Source organism: Oncorhynchus kisutch, linkage group LG27 (assembly GCF_002021735.2).
Source record: "Oncorhynchus kisutch isolate 150728-3 linkage group LG27, Okis_V2, whole genome shotgun sequence".
NCBI classification, from domain to species: Eukaryota; Metazoa; Chordata; class Actinopteri; order Salmoniformes; family Salmonidae; genus Oncorhynchus; species Oncorhynchus kisutch.
The window spans coordinates 35,119,978-35,144,502 of NC_034200.2; the positions used below are offsets into that span (position 1 = coordinate 35,119,978).

Here is a 24,525-nt window from a genome sequence, read left to right on the forward strand (position 1 = left end):
GGGAATATCGCGAGAGCAAAATGCCCCCCCCCCCCCGGTGGGGTTTATCGGCGGTTGACATCCAACGTTATTGTGCATTACCGCCACCTACTGTACTGGAGTGTGTGCCAGAGACAGGGAGAAACTAAATCCTACCTGCCAGCCCCGTTGCTCATAAAAAAATATAACAAAATATTTGAGACTATATCTAATGATGTTCTACTCAATATACTCTTTAAACTCATTTCCTGTATCCCTTTCTCCCTGATCCAGTAATTCATTGCCAGCTGCTGTCTCCTAATCTACAATGGCATTTCCCCCATCTCCATCTGTAGTGCAGCCACTGGGGACGTCCAACACGCCCCCACTACATATTCTGAGTCCTTGTCCCTGTATGACATCGAGCCATTCCTATGATGTCCGGGCTGCTGAACTATACGCTATACTTCTATAGTCTATTACAGATCAGATCAATGCACTCCTTCCCTGTCAGACAGCGCATCACATTTAGCACCTTCTTACACTTTCCTACCACTCTCTCAATGTGTTCTGCTCAGGTCAGTCTAGTGTCAAAGTTTACCCCAAGTTTCTCCCATATAACCTCAAGCATACCTCATCTCCCACCTTCCTCCTGGTAAAGAACACTGTCTGAGTTTTCTCTACAGAGAACCTGAATCCCCACATTAATGCCCACTGCTCTACCTTATTAATTGCTTCCTGTACCTTCCTGACTATATATGGCACATTTCTTCCTCTTTTCCATAAGTCCCCATCATCTGCAAATAACGACCTCCCAATATCCGGCTGTACCTGAGAGTAAACATCATTGATCAGGATTGAGAACAACAGAGGACTAGTTACACTCCCCTGTGGTGGGCCATTATCCACCATGTAGCTGCCTGAGAGAGACTTCCTGACCCTCACCTGGACAGACCTTCCAAACAGGAAATCCTTTATCCAGTTGTACGTTCTTCCTCCTATCCCCATAATATCAAGCTTGATTAACAAGCTCCATTATCATACGCCCCATAATCTTACATACATGTGATGTTAAAGCTATTGGCCGATAGCTTGTTGGCCTCGTTGGGTCCTTCCGCAGATTCCAGATTGGTAACACTACTGCTTCCTTCCAGCTGCCTGGTAGTTTCCACTCCTCCCACACTCTGTTGTACAACACCAATAGCTTATCCAGTGCCTCATTACTAAGATGGGCCAACATAATATAGCACACCTCATCTTTCCCAGGTGAAGTTAACCCAGCCTTACCTATTGCCATTTTCACCTCTGCCATGGTAAATGGTGCATTCAACACATCCTTTAATTCCTTCCCCCTATCCAGCACTCCAAGATGCTCCTCTCTCATTCCCTCTGCCCCTCCTCTGACCAATTTGCAGAGCAACGCACTTGGACTAACGCTTTGTTTGATTGCCTACAGACAGAAACTAAAACAAGAGGCTCCCACGCTGAGGTCTGTCCAACGCTGGTCCGACCAAGCTGACTCCACACTCCAAGACTGCTTCCATCACGTGGACTGGGATATGTTTCGTATTGCGTCAGATAACAATATTGACGAATATGCTGATTCGGTGTGCGAGTTCATTAGAACGTGCGTTGAAGATGTCGTTCCCATAGCAACGATTAAAACATTCCCTAACCAGAAACCGTGGATTGATGGCAGCATTCGTGTGAAACTGAAAGCGCGAACCACTGCTTTTAATCAGGGCAAGGTGTCTGGTAACATGACCGAATACAAACAGTGCAGCTATTCCCTCCGCAAGGCTATCAAACAAGCTAAGCGTCAGTACAGAGACAAAGTAGAATCTCAATTCAACGGCTCAGACACAAGAGGCATGTGGCAGGGTCTACAGTCAATCACGGACTACAGGAAGAAATCCAGCCCAGTCACGGACCAGGATGTCTTTCTCCCAGGCAGACTAAATAACTGTTTTGCCTGCTTTGAGGACAATACAGTGCCACTGACACGGCCTGCAACGAAAACATGCGGTCTCTCCTTCACTGCAGCCGAGGTGAGTAAGACATTTAAACGTGTTAGCCCTCAGAGCATGCGCAGACCAGCTGGCCGGTGTGTTTACGGACATATTCAATCAATCCCTATGCCAGTCTGCTGTTCCCACATGCTTCAAGAGGGCCACCATTGTTCCTGTTCCCAAGAAAGCTAAGGTAACTGAGCTAAACGACTACCGCCCCATAGCACTCACTTCCGTCATCATGAAGTGCTTTGAGAGACTAGTCAAGGACCATATCACCTCCACCCTACCTGACACCCTAGACCCACTCCAATTTGCTTACCGCCCAAATAGGTCCACAGACGATGCAATCTCAACCACACTGCACACTGCCCTAACCCATCTGGACAAGAGGAATACCTATGTGAGAATGCTGTTCATTGACTACAGCTCGGCATTCAACACCATAGTACCCTCCAAGCTCGTCATCAAGCTCGAGACCCTGGGTCTCGACCCCGCCCTGTGCAACTGGGTACTGGACTTCCTGACGGGCCGCCCCCAGGTGGTGAGGGTAGGCAACAACATCTCCTCCCCGCTGATCCTCAACACTGGGGCCCCACAAGGGTGCGTTCTGAGCCCTCTCCTGTACTCCCTGTTCACCCACGACTGCGTGGCTACGCACGCCTCCAACTCAATCATCAAGTTTGCGGACAACACAACAGTGGTAGGCTTGATTACCAACAACGACGAGACGGCCTACAGGGAGGAGGTGAGGGCCCTCGGAGTGTGGTGTCAGGAAAATAACCTCACACTCAACGTCAACAAAACTAAGGAGATGATTGTGGACTTCAGGAAACAGCAGAGGGAACACCCCCCTATCCACATCGATGGAACAGTAGTGGAGAGGGTAGCAAGTTTTAAGTTCCTCGGCATACACATCACAGACAAACTGAATTGGTCCACTCACACAGACAGCATCGTGAAGAAGGCGCAGCAGCGCCTCTTCAACCTCAGGAGGCTGAAGAAATTCGGCTTGTCACCAAAAGCACTCACAAACTTCTACAGATGCACAATCGAGAGCATCCTGGCGGGCTGTATCACCGCCTGGTACGGCAACTGCTCCGCCCTCAACCGTAAGGCTCTCCAGAGGGTAGTGAGGTCTGCACAACGCATCACCAGGGGCAAACTACCTGCCCTCCAGGACACCTACACCACCCGATGTTACAGGAAGGCCATAAAGATCATCAAGGACATCAACCACCCGAGCCACTGCCTGTTCACCCCGCTATCATCCAGAAGGCGAGGTCAGTACAGGTGCATCAAAGCTGGGACCGAGAGACTGAAAAACAGCTTCTATCTCAAGGCCATCAGACTGTAAAACCTGTTAAGGCTATGGCAGAATACTGCCCCCGTTGGAGAAATGCGTGCCCATAGTAAACTGACAAAAAATCTGTAAAGAATTGCTAATATATGCATATAATAAATATTATTGAATAGAAAACACTCTAAAGCTTCTAAAACCGTTCAAATTATGTCTCTATGTAAAGCAGAACTCACAGGGCAGCCATTCTTCCAAACTCTTTCTGTCATCAGAAAAGTTGGCCCAACTTTGACGTCATCGCCCCCACCCTTCCCAACCAGCTACAGATCTGGAAACAGTTTCTATCTCTTCAGCGCGATGTCCTCTTTCAATGGGGCGCTTCATTGTGAAGATTGCACGCTCCCTCACCCTTTGGCGGGACGAAACCCTCCGGTCACGCAATAATACGTGCGCGCCTCTGCCATTTTTCTCCCTTTGTTCCAAGATCCACCAAACGATATAGGCTTCTCCTTTCGAGCTTATATATTTTATAAATGATTAAAACATGTTTTAGCTCGAATCTGAACTTAGTTTGACCAGTTTAGTCGACATATAATATGTAATTTTGAAGTTTCGATGCGCAACCCATAGATTTGAGTGCTTTTCAGCCGAAATTAGTCTCGTTTGATAACCCAAAGACACACATTTGAAAGGCAAACGCTGGTTTTGGTAAGTATGACTTCTTCCACGACTTCTGATCGAACAACGGCAAAGGTAAGGGAATATTTATGTGGTTATTATGTGTTTCTGTGGACTCCGAAATAGCGAAGCCATATTGCTAATCTATGAGCGCCGTCTCATATTATTGACAAGTTAACGAATTCTGTAACGTTAAAAATAAATGTAACACAGCTGTTTTATTAAGAAGAAGTGTATCTTTCTAACTATATGTAGAACATGTATATTTAGTCAACGTTTATGATGTGTATTTCTGTTATCTGGCAGAGTTATCATAATTTCTCCGGACATTGTTGTAGCATTTTTTGACCATGACCTTCAATGTAAACCGTGATTTATGGATATAAATTGCATATTATTGAAAAAAACATAAATGTACTGAATAACATGTCCTATTCCTGTCATCTGATGAAGATTTTCAAAAGGTTAGTGAATTATTTTTCTTTTAATCCTGCTTTTGTGATTGCATCTATTGTTCTACAAAATGGCTATGTAAATGAGCCTATCTTTTGGTGGTGGTTTGACATAAATATGTGCTATGTTTTCGCCGTAAAACATTTTAGAAATCTGACTTGGTGGCTAGATGAACAAGGTGTTTATCTTTCATTTGAGCTATTGGACTTGTTAATGTGTGGAGGTTAAATATTTCTAAGAATATTTTTGCGTTCTGTGCGCCACTGTGTCAGTTGAGCAGTGGGGGATGGTACCCCTAGAGGTACGTGTGGGGCCATGTGTTAAACAGCCACCACTAACATTGAGTGGTTGCTGCCAACACACTGACACTGACTCAACTCCAGCCACTTTAATAATGGGAATTGATGGGAAATGATGTAAATATATCACTAGCCACTTTAAACAATGCTACCTTATATAATGTTACTTACCCTACATTATTCATCTCATATGCATACGTATATACTGTACTCTATATCATCGACTGTATCCTTATGTAATACATGTATCAATAGCCACTTTAACTATGCCACTTTGTTTACATACTCATCTCATATGTATATACTGTACTCGATACCATCTACTGTATCTTGCCTATGCTGCTCTGTACCATCACTCATTCATATATCCCTATGTACATATTCTTTATCCCCTTACACTGTGTATAAGACAGTAGTTTTGGAATTGTTAGTTAGATTACTTGTTGGTTATTACTGCATTGTCGGAACTAGAAGCACAAGCATTTCGCTACACTCGCATTAACATCTGCTAACCATGTGTATGTGACAAATAAAATTGGATTTGATTTGATTTGATTTGGCCATCATCTCTGCCTTCTCCTCATCTGTTACTGCCACATCCTTCCCACTTGTCAACACTGGATAATCCCACTCCCTTCTGACCCCACTCATTCTATTAATCATCCCTCGGGCTTCTCCCACTGGTGTCGCCCTTCCAATGGTGTCACAGAACCGACGCCAATATGACCTTTTTACCTGACGTATAGTTCTCCTCACCAGAGCCTGGGCCTGCTCAGATGTTTGAAGTTATGTGTCCTTTTCAGTACTCTAAACTCCCTGTTCCTGCTCCTCACCATTTCCCCACACTCCTCCGTCCACCACGGGACTGCTTTCCTCCTCCTCCACTCCCCTGAACTCCTAAGTATCACCTCAGTAGCTGCCTGCACTAAAGCTGTTCTCAGCCAGTTATTCATACTATCCACTTCCCCTCTCATATCCACCCGAGCCATCACCTGCTCGCTCCTGAAACTGATCCCACTTTGCCCTTTCAAACACCCACCTGCCTACTCCATCCACTGACACCTCCTCCCTCTGGCCATCTGTGCATACTATGGGGTAATGATCACTCCCTACTGTCAACTCCTCCCATAACTCCCACTAACAGATTCCTGTCATCACACTAGATACCAGAGTGAGGTGCAAGGCAGACTCTTTCCCTGTGTCTACATCAATCCCTCGGCCATCATTCAGGTACAACAGATCTTTAACTTCTATCAGATTTTCCATCATTTGGCCATTTCGATCCATCCATCCCCCCCATCTGTCCCCCCAGAGCGTGTTGTGGGCATTAAAATCCCCACACCACCTGACCTTACTTCTATCCTGGCCCTCCACTCTCTCCAACTCTTCTATGTCCAATACTTGACACAGATTATAATAGTTCACTACCACTATCATCCCTCCTCTCATCCACACCTCCACCCCACAGATGCCTCACAAGTCCTCAACTGGCAGCTTCATTAAATAGTACTCGCAAAACACCAGTCTTAAGGTCAACAGTGAAGAGGGATGGGATGCCAGCCTTCTAGGCAGAGTTTCTCTGTCCAGTGTCTGTGTTCTTTTGCCCATCTTAGTCTTTCTTTTTATTAGTCACTCTGAGATCTGTCTTTTTCTTTGCAACTCTGCCTAGAAGGCCAGCATCCCGGAGTCGCCTCTTCAGTGTTGACGTGGAGACTGGTGTTTTGCGGGTACTATTTAATGAAGCTGCCAGTTGAGGACTTGTGAGGCGTGTTTTCCTCAAACTAGACACTCTAATATACTTGTCCTCTTGCTCAGTTGTGCACCGGGGCCTCCCACTCCTCTTTCTATTCCAGTTAGAGCCAGTTTGAGCTGTTCTGTGAAGGGAGTAGTACACAGCGTTGTATGAGATCTTCAGTTTCTTGGCATGTTGGCAAGTTCTCGCATGGAATAGCTTTAATTTCTCAGAACAAGAATAAACTGACGAGTTTCAGAAGAAAGTGCTTTGTTTCTGTCCATTTTGAGCCTGTAATCGAACCCACAAATGCTGATGCTCCAGATACTCAACTAGTCTAAAGAAGGCCAGTTTTAATTGCTTCATTAATCAGCACAACAGGCCTCTGTATGCCTATGTAGATTTTTCATTAAAGATCTACCGTTTCCAGCTACAATAGTCATTTACAACATTAAACATGTCTACAATGTATTTCTGATCAATTTGATGTTATTTTAATTGGACAAAACGTGCTTTTCTTTCAAAAACAGGGACATTTCTAAATGACCCCAACCTTTTGAACGGTAGTGTATATATCACTTGTTGGTTTATCCCTCGGTACTGGGACAGATCTACTAGTCACACCACTCCTCTCAGGATCTCTCCCCCTTGACTCATCTTACTCTACTTTCTTCACTGCTTCAGCATATGACAACTTTTGCACTACTCTGACCCTGGAAACCTCAACCTGCCTCTCTCGCACTGGACATTTCTGATCCCCAGCCCCATGGGCACATCTACAATTAACACATACCACTACTTTCCCCAATGCTACACATTCATTTGTCTCATGTCCTTCTGCACATGTATCACACCTAGGAACCTCCCTCCTACACACTGTTGCCACATGCCCATAACAACATGGTCATGTGTATATTCAGTGTATATTCAGCGTCACACCTGTAACAACATAATGTATTCGGCACAAAAGCTCGTACAGGATAACTTATATATCCTAACATCAATTTGTCAGGCTAAAACTGAAAATCAAAACTCAAAAGAACAGACAATGACTCTTCTGTTCCACCACTCACGCTACCCTGTTTGTGTCGCACCAAACGACGAGCATCACAAACACCGGGAATCTTCCCCTCAGTTGGTCATCTTTCACATTTACCGCTTCCCCAGTAATCACTCCTTTCAATGGCGCCCTTTTCTTGAGAGCAAAATCACATCTTGGTGCCTCCATTCATTTAACATGGAGCACTTGCTCCTTCTGACCAGCAGAAACACAAACAATTATCACAAGACAACTTCTGGTTAACCTCACTGATTCCACAGCACCCAACTCGGTTTTCTCCCACACCTGAAACCCCAAATGGATCAGCCAAAAGGCAAGGGTTGTAAACCTTAAATCCTAACTGTAGCCTAACCTTAACCGTAAACCTTTTTAACCATTTAACCATTAACCATTTTAAAATGTAAACTGCAATGGGGTAGGGACGTCCCTAGGATCCCGGGTAGCATGGACCATTCCAGATACCCCTTTTCTATCTTGAAAGGTGAGTTTCTTCAACAAGAGACCCTTCTTCGAGAAATCATATCGAATTAATCACCTTGTAATAATAATGTTATCTTATGGTAATTATATTTGGCTTCTGTTAGTATCAAAGCATGTGATTTGAATTTGAAATAGCCTTACCACCACGGTATCTCAAACGACGGGGTCAAAGTGTGTTCATTCTAATGTGCTCCAATGGGTCAAGGGTGTTCATTCTAATGTGCTCCAATGGGTCAAGGGTGTTCATTCTAATGTGCTCCAATGGGTCAAGGGTGTTCATTCTAATGTACACAGGTGGACTGGCCCTCTGGCATTTCGGGCCGATGGGCTGATAAAAAAAGTGCCCAGTGGGCCTGTCTAACTTGATCATTATCTGGCTAATAATCAAGGTAAAAAATACCTCAAGGTAAAAAATAGGCCTGTGTTTTAGAAATGCTAGGGCCGATTTCTGGTCCCAGTCCGCCCGTGAATGTAGATAAACTGGATGAGTGCCAACTGTACAATTTCAGATAAAGTGTAGCACATATACGTTATTTATATGATTGCTGTTCAGTGTACATTGCTACATTAAAAATGTTTCAAAACTGAACCAGAAAACATAGAAAACGTATTAAAAAAACTGTGGTAGGCTACATTGTGACGTTAAAATCAATCATTTATATTAATTAAAACTGATAATATCACACATATTCATTGAAAAGCATTATGCTACAAAAACACAATAAATGCATTCATATTTACATAATACAGTTTATTTTCCCCCCAAACACAGAGGTCATGTGTATATTCAGTGTTCTTCCCATTCTTCATCAAGCCATCTATATTTCTAACAGCTTGGGGTTTAATGCCTCCATCTTGAATCTGAAACATGGTGGAAAAACAGTACCAAACATTTCAACTGTAACTAAATACATACAAAAATGGCATCATACACCTAGCAGTTTAAACACTGCAGGGCACACACTAGAAAACTGAACACCATTGCCTGACGGAAATGGTTAGCAGCTTAAAAGCAGCTCTTTGGGCTGAAACGCTTGCTGAATTCCTAATCGAACCCTATTTCCTACTCCCTGTGCACTTCTGAAGATTGGACAGGTGTATCCAACACAGCAACTATTCCATCTAGCCAATCAGAGGGCAAGATGCAGCTGTTACTATATCACTTATACCCATCCAATGCTTAAACATCTACATGAAGTCCTTAGAGGATATGTGTCTATATGTATGTGGTAGGGGCTAGTGGTCAACTTGGATCTGAACCACTGGCTGACGACTCTTCTCCCACACACTGATGCCTCAGGCAGTTCCACTGCTGGCCGAAGGGGGAGAGGGGTTGTCAATCTCTGGGAGGGAGTCGGTTGGTTTCAGGCCCTCTGGGTCTCTGGTGCACGGGCTGCCCATCATCTCCACACTGTTACAGTTAACAGGGGAGCTGATCTCTGACGATCGGCCTCCTCCTGCCTTCTCAGGGGCGGCCTGCAGAGCGGCGGCGGCGAGCGGCAGGTTCATCATATAAAACATGCTGCCTAGCCGTCGAGACACCTGGGTGGGACAGAGATAGAGATGCCAAAAGGTATTGTAATAAACAATGTGCTGAAACAATGTGCATCAATACTTTTTGTTCCCCGAAAATGGTTTGCAAAATATTTAATCGATTGAAAATTAAATAGACAGCACTTGAAAATCTTTTGGTCTGCTGTCCGAATTTGTTTGATGGTTTGTCTACCTGTGATCGTATCTTGAGTGCAGGGCCCAGCTTCAGTCCCATGGTGTCCAGTAGATGGTCTTCTGTCAGGAGCGGCAGCGTTTCCCCATCTATCACGTGGTCCTTGAACGTCTGCAGGGAATAATCAGGTAATATGAGGAGGAGGGATACAGGAACGTTTAACCAGGTAGAAGAACTTCCTTTAAAAGGTAGGTGCAGCAGTATGACACTATATACAGCGAGGCAACTTTCTGTTTACAAAAATCATCAACAACAGAATTCAAACCTGCAAAGTGGGACTGTCTCGGGGGAGGGTGCAAACTGTTAAGAAACAATGGTGACAGTCCTGGCAGATTTGAATTCTGTTGTAATTTATTTTTGTAAGCAGGAAGTCACTTTACTGTTTTGATGATGACCAGGAAAAGACACCAACCTGAGCATATTCAGAGCAGCTGGGTATGTTGTTGATGAAGTTGTACACGTCGTCCACTGTCCACTTCCTGAGGTCTTGGATAGAGGACATATCTTCTCCGTTGAGAAAGAGATTGGGGTGCCCTGATCACAACAACACACACACAGCTCACATCTATCCCTTGGTCAAATAAATGATACAAATGAAATCAAAGACAGCAGCACAAACCCCTGAGAGTTTTGATCAAAATAAGACTGTCGAAAGTAGACCCACCATGAGGGAACATGTAAGGCATGCCTGGGATAGGCCCACTGGCGGAGGGATACTGGAACGCAGAGCATTGGCCAGGCATGTCTTTGTCGCTGGTGCCACTGTTGCAGTTGGTAACATCAGGGCAGCCATCTTGACTGTTTATGCAGGCCTTGCGCAGGCCCTGCTCCTCCTCCTTGTAGCTCTTCCTGCTGCCCGCCGAGAGCTGTGCGTCCATTTTGGTTTGATGTTGTTTGCTGGCCGCCTCCCCTCCCATGTCCATTTTCCCCTCCGCCTCTTTCTCCTCTCCCGAGGCACCGCCGGGACTCTGCTCCACGCTCTTGTCTTCCGATTGGCCCTTCGGGCCCGACGCGTGGCTCTCTGTGCTCTTGTGATTAGTTGCCCTGCGACCGACCCTGCGGCTCCTCTCCCTCTGCAGCGTGCTGATTGGTGGATAGGGGCTGGAGGACATCAGGAGGCTGTTGGCCTGCATTTCCTCCAGGGTGGTGCGGTGGACGAAGACGTCGTGGCCGTCTGGGAGGCGTTGGCGCCCTCGGAACGCCATGGCATTGGACTGGTACATCATGGGCGCCTCCATACCCATCAGACCCTTCTGATGCGCGTTCTCCATCTCCTTCTGATGGAGGATGGCATTCATCTCCATCCTGAAAAAACAACCAATACAAACCAATCAGACGTAACAATATACCAATCAGACGTAACAACACACCAATCAGACGTAACAATACACCAATCAGACGTAACAATACACCAATCAGATGTAACAACACACCAATCAGACGTAACAACACACCAATCAGACGTAACAACACACCAATCAGACGTAACAATACACCAATCAGACGTAACAATACACCAATCAGACGTAACAATACACCAATCAGACGTAACAATACACCAATCAGACGTAACAATACACCAATCAGACGTAACAATACACCAATCAGACGTAACAATACACCAATCAGATGTAACAATACACCAATCAGACGTAACAATACACCAATCAGACGTAACAATACACCAATCAGACGTAACAATACACCAATCAGATGTAACAATACACCAATCCGATGTAACAATATACCAATCAGATGTAACAATACACCAATCAGATGTAACAATACACCAATCAGACATAACAATACACCAATCAGACGTAACAATACACCAATCAGACGTAACACAATCATATCTGCCAACTGTTCTGTAATGTAGTGCATGAAACAGGCTCTTGGTATTAAGTTGAAGGGGCCCGTAAAAGGGAGGGCTATGAAAGCCCTAGAGTCCATGACGTGTCCTTTGACATGTCCTGTAACATGCAGCTGCAGATCAATGTCAGACCGTACCTGGCGATGTTCTGCTTGTGGATGAGCTCCTGTCGCCGGGCAACTGTCTCCATGGGCTCTGAGGGCATGAAGCTATAACCAGCTCCAGGGAAGCCCCTGCCAGGTATACCAGGGTGTGGGGGCATGGGCGGACCGAGGTGACCCCCCATGTGCATCTGCCTGACCTCAGAAGATACCATCTCAGAGGGAGGAGCTAGCTCTCTTTCCATGAAGCGGGGCTCAAACTGGGTGGGCACCCCCTGTAGCCTCTGCTGTCCCTGTGCCAGGATCTGAGGAGTCATGGTCATCTGGTTTCTCATCATCATCTCCTGCCGCTGACGTAGCTCTGCGATGAAACACAGAGCAACACGATTCAGATTCAGAGTGTTTAATAGTCACATGTACAGGGTTGCAGGTGTGATTGCAGGGTACAGTGAAAATCTTAGGCTTCGAGCTCCAACATGCAGGACTAGTGAAATACCTAACCTTCTGAAATACCTAGCCTTCGATGGTGAATGTGTCACGCCATTTAGAAGTCGATACAGAACTAGGGCCCAAAACTTCCACTGACTATGTGACCTGATCAGGTAAAGTTCTGGGCCCCAGTAATTACCTAGGTCAGTGAAAAGCTCCTGGTTCTAAGGTATGGAAGAGTATGAATGCTCTTGGTTAGGTTGAGGGAATTTTCTAGGCAAGGATGAACGAGCTAATACCTAGGACTTTAACTCAGCAGAGTTAAACGGCGAGACATGCAGATTCAAGCCAGGTGCATCAGCCTTACCTCCAGCAGACATGCCATTGACCAGGCGGTACCAGTGTTTCTCATCCAGAGCCCCCTGCTCCCCCATCGCTGACATCTTTCTCAGCTGCTCCCTCGGGGTCATGGCCTGACCTCTGAGCTCTAGGAAACTGCCTCTCTGTGGAACCGAGATGAGGAGATTAGTATTTAAGACCAGTGTTTGTCAACCTGTGACCCGTGGATCAGCATTGGTCCCTGGGATATTGCTGATTGGTCCCTCAGATGGTTAGCTAACAGTGATTTAGTCTGTTTTCAAGTACTTGTTTTAATCTAATTGGTCCTTTAAGAAGGAAGGAACCTTGCTTACATATACCTGGTCCAGGAAAGACCGCACTTGCCCAGTATAAAAAAAGGTAAAGTGGTGTTGAGCAGATTAGTGTTAATTAGTCTTAGTTAAGTCCCCTTTTAGCAACCTTCTTTAAATTGCTTGTCATTTTCATATTTCACCACTAGGAGGCAACCATGACCTATACATTGAAAGGCCCTCTATGATTAAAATGATGGCACACAGTTACTGTGTGCTGATGTAACTGAACAGACGAATATCAAACATGGGTGGTTGGTGTGACTCAAGACCGTGTTAGCCCAATTAACTAAGTTATAGCCCAAGAGGGATGCAACATAAGTCCTCAGGACTCAGAAAAGATTAGGCTACTACTCGTCAGTGATCACGTGTGTACTGTCTATCAATAAACCCTTACGTTACAATACTACCATAACTAGTACACTTAATAGGCATGTGAGGATTACTAATCGTTGCTAAGCATGTTTTCATCAATGGTCTTTAAGGGAGAGAGAGAGAGAGAGAGAGAGAGAGAGACAAGACTGATGACATTGAGATATAAAAAAAAGAAACTGTTGTCAAAAGTTGACAATTAAGTTTCGGTGGAGCAACCAAAGCTATATTGAGGATTGAGGAATACTGTCTAGACTCTAGATTAACCTCAGAGCAGAAAGGAACATTGGAACACTTTCTGCCTCCATATACTTCTTTCTCTCTGCTACAACAACAATTATCACAATTTTACACACACACACACACACACACACACACACACACACACACACACACACACACACACACACACACACACACACCGTTGCAGCTTGTCATTACACCTGATTGACTTAGACACCTCTGATTAGCATCTAATGAATAAATATAACACTGCACGGACAGTGCTTTAATCCAGGACCAGTATGGGCTGTAGATTTATATCCATTTATATCCATTTTTAACACATACTACAGGAAAAGACTATGTCAGAGGTGGCTCTGAAATAACTGTGGTCATGGCGTTACTGAAATGACTGGGTATCTCTCCTTTATGGTGTGTGTGTGTGTGCATGCATGTGTGTGTGTGTGTCTAGATACACCGATGGGGTAACCTATGACAACACACCCCTGACAAAATATACTTGCGTAAATAATCCCCCCCATAAGATCCAGCCTATCCCTAACCGTTAGCAGCCTTTATCCCCAGTCAGTGGTGTACCGTACTACCCCACAGTCCCCTAAAGTTCCCTCACAGACCCATCTAATCCTCCTGTTAGTCCCATCTAGTCTGCCAGGCCTCGAGAACATCTGCTGACCCGTGTGTCTTCCAACCTGGCCCTCCCTCCCCCCACTATCCGATTAGCTAAATCCTGACTATACAGCACTTTAAAGGGATGTGTTGGAGGTAATCCGGGCGTTTAGGAGTTTTACCTCAGCAAACCTTGCCTGTAAGCACACCAGACAATACACCTTGAGTGATAATCTTATTAGCCTCCATCAGCCCCTTGAGATGTCCTGAAAACACCTTGGGGGATAAATCTGGTGGAGGGAAATTGGTTTATGGGGAAATATGTGGCGCCACACGCAAGCATGGTCACCCTGGTCCCTGCTACCAATGTCACTCTCCACACAACCTTTTATCTTTCATCTATTCAACTCAGCAAATATACAAAAGGGACGGATAGAGGTAAGAAGAGAGAACATTTAAAAAGATGACATACACACCATAGTGGATTAATACATGGACGGCACAAGGTTTTATCTGTCCTCCTCAGGTAGCCTGAATGTAAATTTACATAAGTGTTTTTTGTGGGGGGGGGGGGGATCTGTGTTGAGTACAGTATATTGTGTACTAAGAGTTTGCGTGTAAAATGTCTCCATAATGTGAGTGTAAGGAAAAATCTATTGCATCATAGTGTCATTTTGCCTGTGTGAATGTCAGTATAAATTAAATCACATTTTATTTCTCACATGACCCGAATACAACAGGTGTAGTAGACCTTACCATGAAATGCCGAATACAAGAGGTGTAGTAGACCTCACCATGAAATGCCGAATACAACAGGTGTAGTAGACATTACAGTGAAATGCTTACTTACAAGCCCTTAACCCAACAATGCATTTATAAGAAAATAGAGTTAAGAAAATATTTACTAAATAAACTAAAGTTTTTAAAAAAGTAACAATAACAATAACGAGGCTATATACAGGGGGTACCGGTACCGAGTCAATGTGCGGGGGTACCGGTTAGTCCAGGTCATTTGTACACGTAGGTAGCGGTAAAGTGAGTATGTCTATGAGTAGAAGTATGTCTATGCGTGTAATAAATAAATGAAAACTCACCCGGTTAGTGACCAAACCAACGCTACGAAAACAACAGACTACTGTACATTCAAGCCTATCCCTACTATTATCACTGAACTACCAGTCAGAAGAGGGGACACTAGTCTTTGAGGTATAGCGCTCAGCTGGAAAAACAGCTTGTACTCAGTAATTAATCTTTTACAGGAAGAGTAGGGCTTGTATGAACTTGAACCAAGAAGAGTCCGAGGGAAGCCAGAGAGGCCTGGCCCCTATTGCAGCACACACTAGGACGTGCCATACAGCAGAACAACTACTGTAGAATTCAGTAAAACGCCTGTTGTAATCTGGTTCCGGTTATCAGTCAACCCACCAGGGTAGTTACAAACAGAACAGGAACTAAATCATCCACGTGTATTGACCACATCTTTACTAACGTTACAGAAATCTGCTCTAGAGCAGTATCCACACCCATCAGATGTAGCGATCATTAAAGCCTCAACTAGAAAAAACAATGTTCCAAAGACTGGACTTAAATTGTGTTTAAACGATTATAATTAATATTATATACAATAGTTTTTTTTTTACAATGACTCCAATATTAAAGATGTGAAAAATATTTGTTGATCAAACAACAAATTCTGAGCCTTCATATTTCATGCACAATGGACCAAATAATGAAAGTCAAGCACTGTAGTTTTGAGTTCTACAAAGTAGGTGTGGAAGAGGTGAACCAATTGTTGCTATCTATAAATAAGGACCTGCTACCGACAACCTGGATGGTACATTGCTGAGGTTGGTAGCGGAATACAATTTAAGCCTAGAAGACGATGTGTGCCCTCAGATGTGGAGGGGGGCAAAGGTCATTCCGCTACCCAAGAATAGCAGAGCACCCTTGAAATGGTTCAAACAGCCGACCAATCAGCCTGTTAGTTGGTCCAGAATCAGCCAATCAGTTGGTCCAGAAAAAAGAAGCATCTGTACAACAAGAGACATGCACCCAGAGGTCTCTTCACAGTCCCCAGGTCCAGAACAGAGGCTGGGAAACTCATTACTACATGGAACTCTCTGCCACCACAGGTAACTCAAGCTAGCGATAAAACCAGTTTCAAAAATCAGATAAAAGAACAACTAACTGCACAAAGTGGGCTGTGAAGAGACACAGCCATTTTATGTATCTTGTTTTGAAATGGCACCATGTATTAGACCTAGATATTGTGTGTACTGATATGTAATGTTTTGAAATGATCCATTTCAGTGCTTGACTAATAATGTTCCGTACTATGTATGATGTCATGTTCATGTGGACCCCAGGAAGAGTAGCTGATGCTTTTGCAGTGGCTAATGGGGATCCTTATACAATACCAATACCAATACCAATACAAATGGCTCAGTTTGTTAGAGTTTGGTGGCAGCAGAGACACCAGTGTTGTGGGTTTGATTCCAACATGGGTCACATAGTGAGTATATGTCGTTATTACTGTCTGTTGAGGGTGCTGTAAATCGCTTTGTATGAAACGGTCTGTTAAATGAGCGTATCATTCGATTCAGTAATATTTATTAGTCATATTTTTTCGATGGGTTGAATAGGCTCCTTCTCCACACAATGTACAGTGAATAAATGGTAACACTTCACTTGATACCCAGTGTCAAAACACGTTAGGACGCGTGTCATAACCATGTCATAATATGTCATAACAACTGACTTAACGTGTCATAACCATGTCAAAATATGTCATAACAACTGACTTAACGTGTCATAACCATGTCATAATATGTCATAACAACTGACTTAACGTGTCATAACCATGTCATAATATGTCATAACAACTGACTTAACGTGTCATAACCATGTCATAATATGTCATAACAACTGACTTAACTTGTCATAACCATGTCATAATATGTCATAACAGCTGACTTAACATGTCATAACCATGTCATAATATGTCATAACAACTGACTTAACTTGTCATAATATGGTCATAACCTGTCATGACCCATATATTTACACCTGTTGTGACATATATTGTGTTATTTTATGGCTGGCTATGGCACCTAAACAAGAGTGTCTAAACTCATTTTTTTAAATGATTTTTTTCCCTGCCTAGAAGTTTCCTTTCATTTGAAAGTTTGTTTCATAAATCCTTTATTGTATGTTGTAATTAATCTATTAATTAATTAATATTTTAAATAACTTGTAGAAATTCACCTTATGACATTGTCATGAAGCATTATGACCATCCTGTGTCACTTTACTTAGACTAAGAAAATACCCTTTATGACCATCATAATCATACAGGGGGGCTAAAAAGTATTTAGTCAGCCACCAATTGTGCAAATTCTCCCACTTAAAAAGATGAGAGAGGCCTGTAATTTTCATCATAGGTACACTTCAACTATGACAGACAAAATGAGAAAAAAAATCCAGAAAATGACATTGTAGGATTTTTTATGAATTTATTTGCAAATTATGGTGGAAAATTAGTATTTGGTCACCTACAAACAAGCAAGATTTCTGGCTCTGACAGACCTGTCTTCTTTAAGAGGCTCCTCTGTCCTCCACTCGTTACCTGTATTAATGGCACCTGTTTGAACAGTTGAAGTGTACCTATGATGAAAATTACAGGCCTCTCTCATCTTAAGTGGGAGAACTTGCACAATTGGTGGCTGACTAAATCCTTTTTTGCCCCACTGTATAAGCCAGATAGGCCTATCAAGTAAGGGCCTTATAAGAATTTGTTCTTAACTGACTTGCCTAGTTAAATAAAGGTAAAATATATATATATACATATATCAGTCATGAGTCAAAAAGAGGGTGTCTTGTCCTGCTCCAGAAATCTGCTCCTGCATTCATCCCAGTCATCAGCAACAGAGCATTACGGTAGATGTATGTCTGATATCAATGTGTGCGCAATTACAACGATAATTTAATATATGTTTCTCCCAAAAATGATAAAACATAAACATACTGTTGACACGTAGGCTATGGTGTAATGGCATGTTTTGCCTTGTGTGGTAGGTTTTGTGGGGGTTTTGACAGTCTTATGTAGGTGTCACAACAGGTGTAAATATATGGGTCATAACATGTTATGATGCTGGGTGTCAAGTCAAGTGTTACGGAATATACTAAAGTCAATCAAATGACCACATTGCGTATTTTGAAGGGATAGTTAACTCAAATATTGAACTATTATCGTCACCTCCAAAATGTAATAGATGACCTTTAGATGGAGTCCTAAACATTAGACTAATGACACCCAGTTAATCAATCCTCACTAACTGACTTACTAACTAAGCTCCTACTGTAGCTGATTCTATGGTACATTTGAAATCAAGCCACTAAAGTAATGCCATTCATTTGGATAAACATGTACATTTTTAAAAACCTTAAAACCTTGAGGTTTTGGAACAGTGAGATGTAGGAGTTTCCACATTTGATCTGACATGTTTGCACACAGCAACTGGAGTTTTGGCCTGCATGTGACAAGTGGAAGCCTGTATCTAAGACTAGAGCTCCGGGTGCCTGGATTTGCGGCTGCCCGGGCTAATCTCATTACAAGAATGAATTAAAGGAAAATTGCTGACGACTTACATGAAGCCTTGCATTTGGGGAGGTCATATCAGACAAGACAGAAGCATCGTCTGGAACGTTATAATCCCCTTAAGTGACAAACAAATGCTAGACATATTTTTGCTGAGACCATCAACACGTTGTTAGCATGTTTGAATGAACCCGAGATTTAGATATCGATGAGGTTGATATTTTAATTCGATTTTGATTTAATTAGATGAGCACATGTAAGTACAGACCAGGTTTGAGAGGTAAAGTTTTTTTTTAAATGCAAATATATATATATATATTAGTTTTTAACTGTCCGTGCTACCTACAACTGCATAGTTCACGGCATCATTACCTAAATATTTTACATAAATTAAATAAAATAACTCAACAGACAAAAAGTTAAAGGGATAGTTCATCTACAGTATTTTACATATTTTTATATTTATTTCCTTACCCTGAAAGTAGACTATAGACCGGGTTGGGGAGTAAAGAATGACATGTTATCTAGTTACAAAAAACACCTGTTACTAATCAGTTACGCTACAAACAAAAATATTGTAATCAGATTACAAATACTTTTGAAAAACAAATGGATTGGTTCTCTGATTACTTTTAAATTCAGAAATTGTTTGAGGGAGAGAAAAAAAACCATTATGACACCTTTCCATTTTCTCAATGACAATCAGCATTGAAAAAAAGACGCAAGTCTGATCACAAGTCAGAGACCACTATGATGACACACCAAATGATGACCACCAATCAGAGACCACTATGATGACACACCAAATGATGACCACCAATCAGAGACCACTATGATGACACACCAAATGATGACCACCAATCAGAGACCACTATGATGACACACCAAATGCGTTTGATAGATCCTTTTTTGTCTTGTTCTAACAAGGAAAGTAATCCAAAAAGTAAATGAAAGTAAAAAGATTAGGTTGCTAAGTTTGGGTAATCCAAAAGTTATATTACTGATTATCATTTTAGACAGGTAACTGAAACGGATAACATTTAGAAAGTAACCTATCCAACCCTGGTGTCGAACTAGGATCAGTTTAGCCTTTAACATCATAATGAATAAGATGAGAAACCTACCCAACCCTGGTGCTGAACTAGGATCAGTTTAGCCTTTAACATCATAATGAATAAGATGAGAAACCTACCCAACCCTGGTGCTGAACTAGGATCAGTTTAGCCTTTAACATCATAATGAATAAGATGAGAAACCTACTCAACCCTGGTGCTGAACTAGGATCAGTTTAGCCTTTAACATCATAATGAATAAGATGAGAAACCTACCCAACCCTGGTGCTGAACTAGGATCAGTTTAGCCTTTAACATCATAATGAATAAGATGAGAAACCTACTCAACCCTGGTGCTGAACTAGGATCAGTTTAGCCTTTAACATCATAATAAATAAGATGAGAAACCTACTCAACCCTGGTGCTGAACTAGGATCAGTTTAGCCTTTAACATCATAATGAATAAGATGAGAAACCTACCCAACCCTGGTGCTGAACTAGGATCAGTTTAGCGTTTAAGATCCTAATGAATAAGATGAGAAACCTACTCAACCCTGGTGCTGAACTAGGATCAGTTTAGCCTTTAAGATCCTAATGAATAAGATGAGAAACCTACTCAACCCTGGTGCTGAACTAGGATCAGTTTAGCCTTTAAGATCCTAATGAATAAGATGAGAAACCTACCCAACCCTGGTGCTGAACTAGGATCAGTTTAGCCTTTAACATCATAATGAATAAGATGAGAAACCTACTCAACCCTGGTGCTGAACTAGGATCAGTTTAGCCTTTAACATCATAATGAATAAGATGAGAAACCTACCCAACCCTGGTGCTGAACTAGGATCAGTTTAGCCTTTAACATCATAATGAATAAGATGAGAAACCTACCCAACCCTGGTGCTGAACTAGGATCAGTTTAGCCTTTAACATCATAATGAATAAGATGAGAAACCTACCCAACCCTGGTGCTGAACTAGGATCAGTTTAGCCTTTAACATCATAATGAATAAGATGAGAAACCTACCCAACCCTGGTGCTGAACTAGGATCAGTTTAGCCTTTAACATCATAATGAATAAGATGAGAAACCTACTCAACCCTGGTGCTGAACTAGGATCAGTTTAGCCTTTAACATCATAATAAATAAGATGAGAAACCTACTCAACCCTGGTGCTGAACTAGGATCAGTTTAGCCTTTAACATCATAATGAATAAGATGAGAAACCTACCCAACCCTGGTGCTGAACTAGGATCAGTTTAGCGTTTAAGATCCTAATGAATAAGATGAGAAACCTACTCAACCCTGGTGCTGAACTAGGATCAGTTTAGCCTTTAAGATCCTAATGAATAAGATGAGAAACCTACTCAACCCTGGTGCTGAACTAGGATCAGTTTAGCCTTTAAGATCCTAATGAATAAGATGAGAAACCTACCCAACCCTGGTGCTGAACTAGGATCAGTTTAGCCTTTAACATCATAATGAATAAGATGAGAAACCTACTCAACCCTGGTGCTGAACTAGGATCAGTTTAGCCTTTAACATCATAATGAATAAGATGAGAAACCTACCCAACCCTGGTGCTGAACTAGGATCAGTTTAGCCTTTAACATCATAATGAATAAGATGAGAAACCTACTCAACCCTGGTGCTGAACTAGGATCAGTTTAGCCTTTAACATCATAATAAATAAGATGAGAAACCTACTCAACCCTGGTGCTGAACTAGGATCAGTTTAGCCTTTAACATCATAATGAATAAGATGAGAAACCTACCCAACCCTGGTGCTGAACTAGGATCAGTTTAGCGTTTAAGATCCTAATGAATAAGATGAGAAACCTACTCAACCCTGGTGCTGAACTAGGATCAGTTTAGCCTTTAAGATCCTAATGAATAAGATGAGAAACCTACTCAACCCTGGTGCTGAACTAGGATCAGTTTAGCCTTTAAGATCCTAATGAATAAGATGAGAAACCTACCCAACCCTGGTGCTGAACTAGGATCAGTTTAGCGTTTAAGATCCTAATGAATAAGATGAGAAACCTACTCAACCCTGGTGCTGAACTAGGATCAGTTTAGCGTTTAAGATCCTAATGAATAAGATGAGAAACCTACCCAACCCTGGTGCTGAACTAGGATCAGTTTAGCCTTCAATGAAAAAGATGATATGAGTAACCTTCCCAACCCTGTCTATAGACAAGGAGTGACTGCAATCCACACTTTTTGGGGAGGGAGTTATCCACAGTTAGACTAAACATAGTCAACAAATGCTAAAATTAGCTTCTTCTTTTTTTCCCCCCGAATTTGAATAAATCACTGAACTATCCCTTTAAGGAACAACTTTTGTGAATACAAATTGATTGCAACTACTGTAAAATGCATTTCACAGTGTGTATTTGTTGAATACATACAATTTAAAATATGTCGAGTATACGTAGATAGAATATATATATATATAACGGTAATTATATATATAACTGCAAGATATATATATATGCAATTTACGTGCATGTGGTTTTAACATACACTATTTGTTCAGTGTGGATGAACCAATGGGTGTGAGCAAAATAAACATAATATTTAAATTAGATAGGAAATCACATCATCCATCATATGTTCCAAATACTGCAGCTCACATTTCCATCATGTGCTTCATGTAAATTGTGAAGTTTACTAAACGGAAATCGTCAAATAACTTTTTAAAATGAACCTTCGGCAAATTCTAAGGAGTTCCACTGTATTTTTTTATATATATTTTTTACAGATCTGTGCTCTTTGCATTATTCAATTTAATAACATCTTATTTTAGTGTTCAGCTTTGGAAACGCACAGAATGAAGAATGAATGAGAGAGGGAATAGGGAGAAGAAGGTTGAAGAGTAACAGAGAGAGAGAGAGTGAGGGGGAGAGGACAGAGGTAAGTTAATTTGACTCACCTTCAAGTTCCTGTCAATGAGAACAGCTTGTGACTGACTTGTCCCAACAGAGTAGACAGAACGAGAAGTTAAACAAAATAAAAAACCTTAAAGCTACACTGTATCTTCAGGTCAGGAGTTCACAGAATATGATGCTGATGGATTCCTCAGGGCCTTGGTATAGCAGCCTAGCTTGACACCTCTGATAAGTGGTGACCAGCCAATCAGCCACACCCCTGTTCTGTGTCAGCAGCTAACAGCTAACTAACGGCCTTAACCAAAAAAAAAAACTTTAAATACCGCTTTGCCTCAACTCTATTAGCCTGGCTTTATCTCCCGAGTTAAGCACCCCCCCCCCCCCCCCCCCCCCTATTTCCTGACATTGGGGTGATCTCCTCATCCAACTACGCACCGGCCGGACCAGGCGCTTCACAGTAATTACTCCCAGGAGAGTCCTGCATTAAGCGTTGGGAGGCTAAACCTCTTTCAACATTTACCTCACTAAGCCCTTGTTAGCACTTTAGGCCGCGGTTAAGACACCTAAATGCTTTAGCTCCGTTTTTCCGATGGCAGAAAAAGGGGAGGCCTTTACCACTCGGTGGTAACCACTACCACTCGGTGGTAACCACTACCACTCGGTGGCCACTAACAGTACAGGGAAGGTTGGCCTTGTGAACAGTGTTATGTGGGAAGAACAACCATGTGTTTTTTGTTTGTTTTCGTATTGATGAGGTGTCTGGGTTTGTTTATTAAGACTCTCTGTAGTTCCATACAGGGACACTGGCCAATTATCCAAGCTGGTCATTTGGTAGGAAATAAAATCCTGCTAAATGTGTGACCAGGATCATCCTCTCAGACGTCTTAATCTGACAGTTTGTGCTCACCAGCCGCTTACAGCAGAGGCCCTTGGTGCAGTTCCTCGAATTATGCTTCTTTTTTATCCTGGAGGGATAAAGTAGGATTAGTCTACAGCTAGGTGTGCAGTATTGTGGGGGGTAGGGTGTTTCTGCTAACTAAGGGTGTTATTGCATGGGGGACAGTGGTGGACAGTCTCTCTCGCTCTCTCTATCCAGTTTAGGTGTGAGCATGAGGCTCCCGCAGGGTTAAGTGTACTCAGGATCGTTACGCTGTTGCCATGTTTGTCATACTAGCACCCTCCAGTCACTGTGCACGCATGAACACACACACACACACACACACACACACACACACAAAATCACACAGACACACATAGACTGACACAAAATCACACAGACAAACACACACACACACACACACACACACACACACACACACACACACACACACACACACAGACAGACAGACAGACAGACACAAACACATACACAGACAGACACAAAAACACACACACAGAAAGACAGACACACAAGACCAGAATTGCAGTCTCAACCGTTTCTTTAGCAAAAGTAGATCAACTTTGTCTCAAAATATCTTAAGATGAAGGTGGTGATGGGGCTGAGCTATCGTTGATGTTGAGATTTTAACATTGTTGAGAAGTAAGGAAGATCGAGAAGGAAGTTAGCATTTCATTGGACGCTGTGTACCATGTGATCCCGTACATACAACTAATAATACTGGAAACTTGCCCATGGACTTCGTAGATAACTGAAACAATGTAGCATCAAGCATTTAGAAATTTAACCACAGAGTTTTTTTTTTCAACTGCAGGCACAACATTACTTGCTAATTTAGCGAGCTTATGACAGTTGTTAGCTAGCTAGCTAGCTAAACAGACTTAAAATCCAATTCTAATCCAAAAGTAACGTGCAACATGTAAATAGAGGCTTTTTTTGCTGCCGCTCTATAAGAACTCACCCTTGTTCTGTCATCAACTTGCGCTCGTCACCCTCGTGCTGGAATTGTTTGCAAACACAGAAAAGGATCCTTCGAAGAAATATTATTCTGAACTTGCTTACCTCCAGGTTTGACTGTCATT

At 42.5% G+C, this 24,525-nt stretch overlaps 1 protein-coding gene across 1 annotated transcript; it reads right to left on the reverse strand.

Annotated features, from left to right (window-relative positions):
* Positions 1-8,606: 8,606 nt before the first annotated feature.
* Positions 8,607-22,851, reverse strand: samd7 (sterile alpha motif domain containing 7). The gene is made up of 7 exons (XM_031807092.1): positions 22,590-22,851; positions 12,466-12,601; positions 11,706-12,030; positions 10,360-11,000; positions 10,108-10,229; positions 9,696-9,806; positions 8,607-9,511 (listed from the first exon to the last, which is right to left on the reverse strand). The coding sequence occupies exons 2-7, from the start codon at positions 12,566-12,568 to the stop codon at positions 9,266-9,268; spliced, it is 1,548 nt and encodes a 515-aa protein (XP_031662952.1). The 5' UTR covers positions 12,569-12,601; positions 22,590-22,851; the 3' UTR covers positions 8,607-9,265.
* Positions 22,852-24,525: the final 1,674 nt, after the last annotated feature.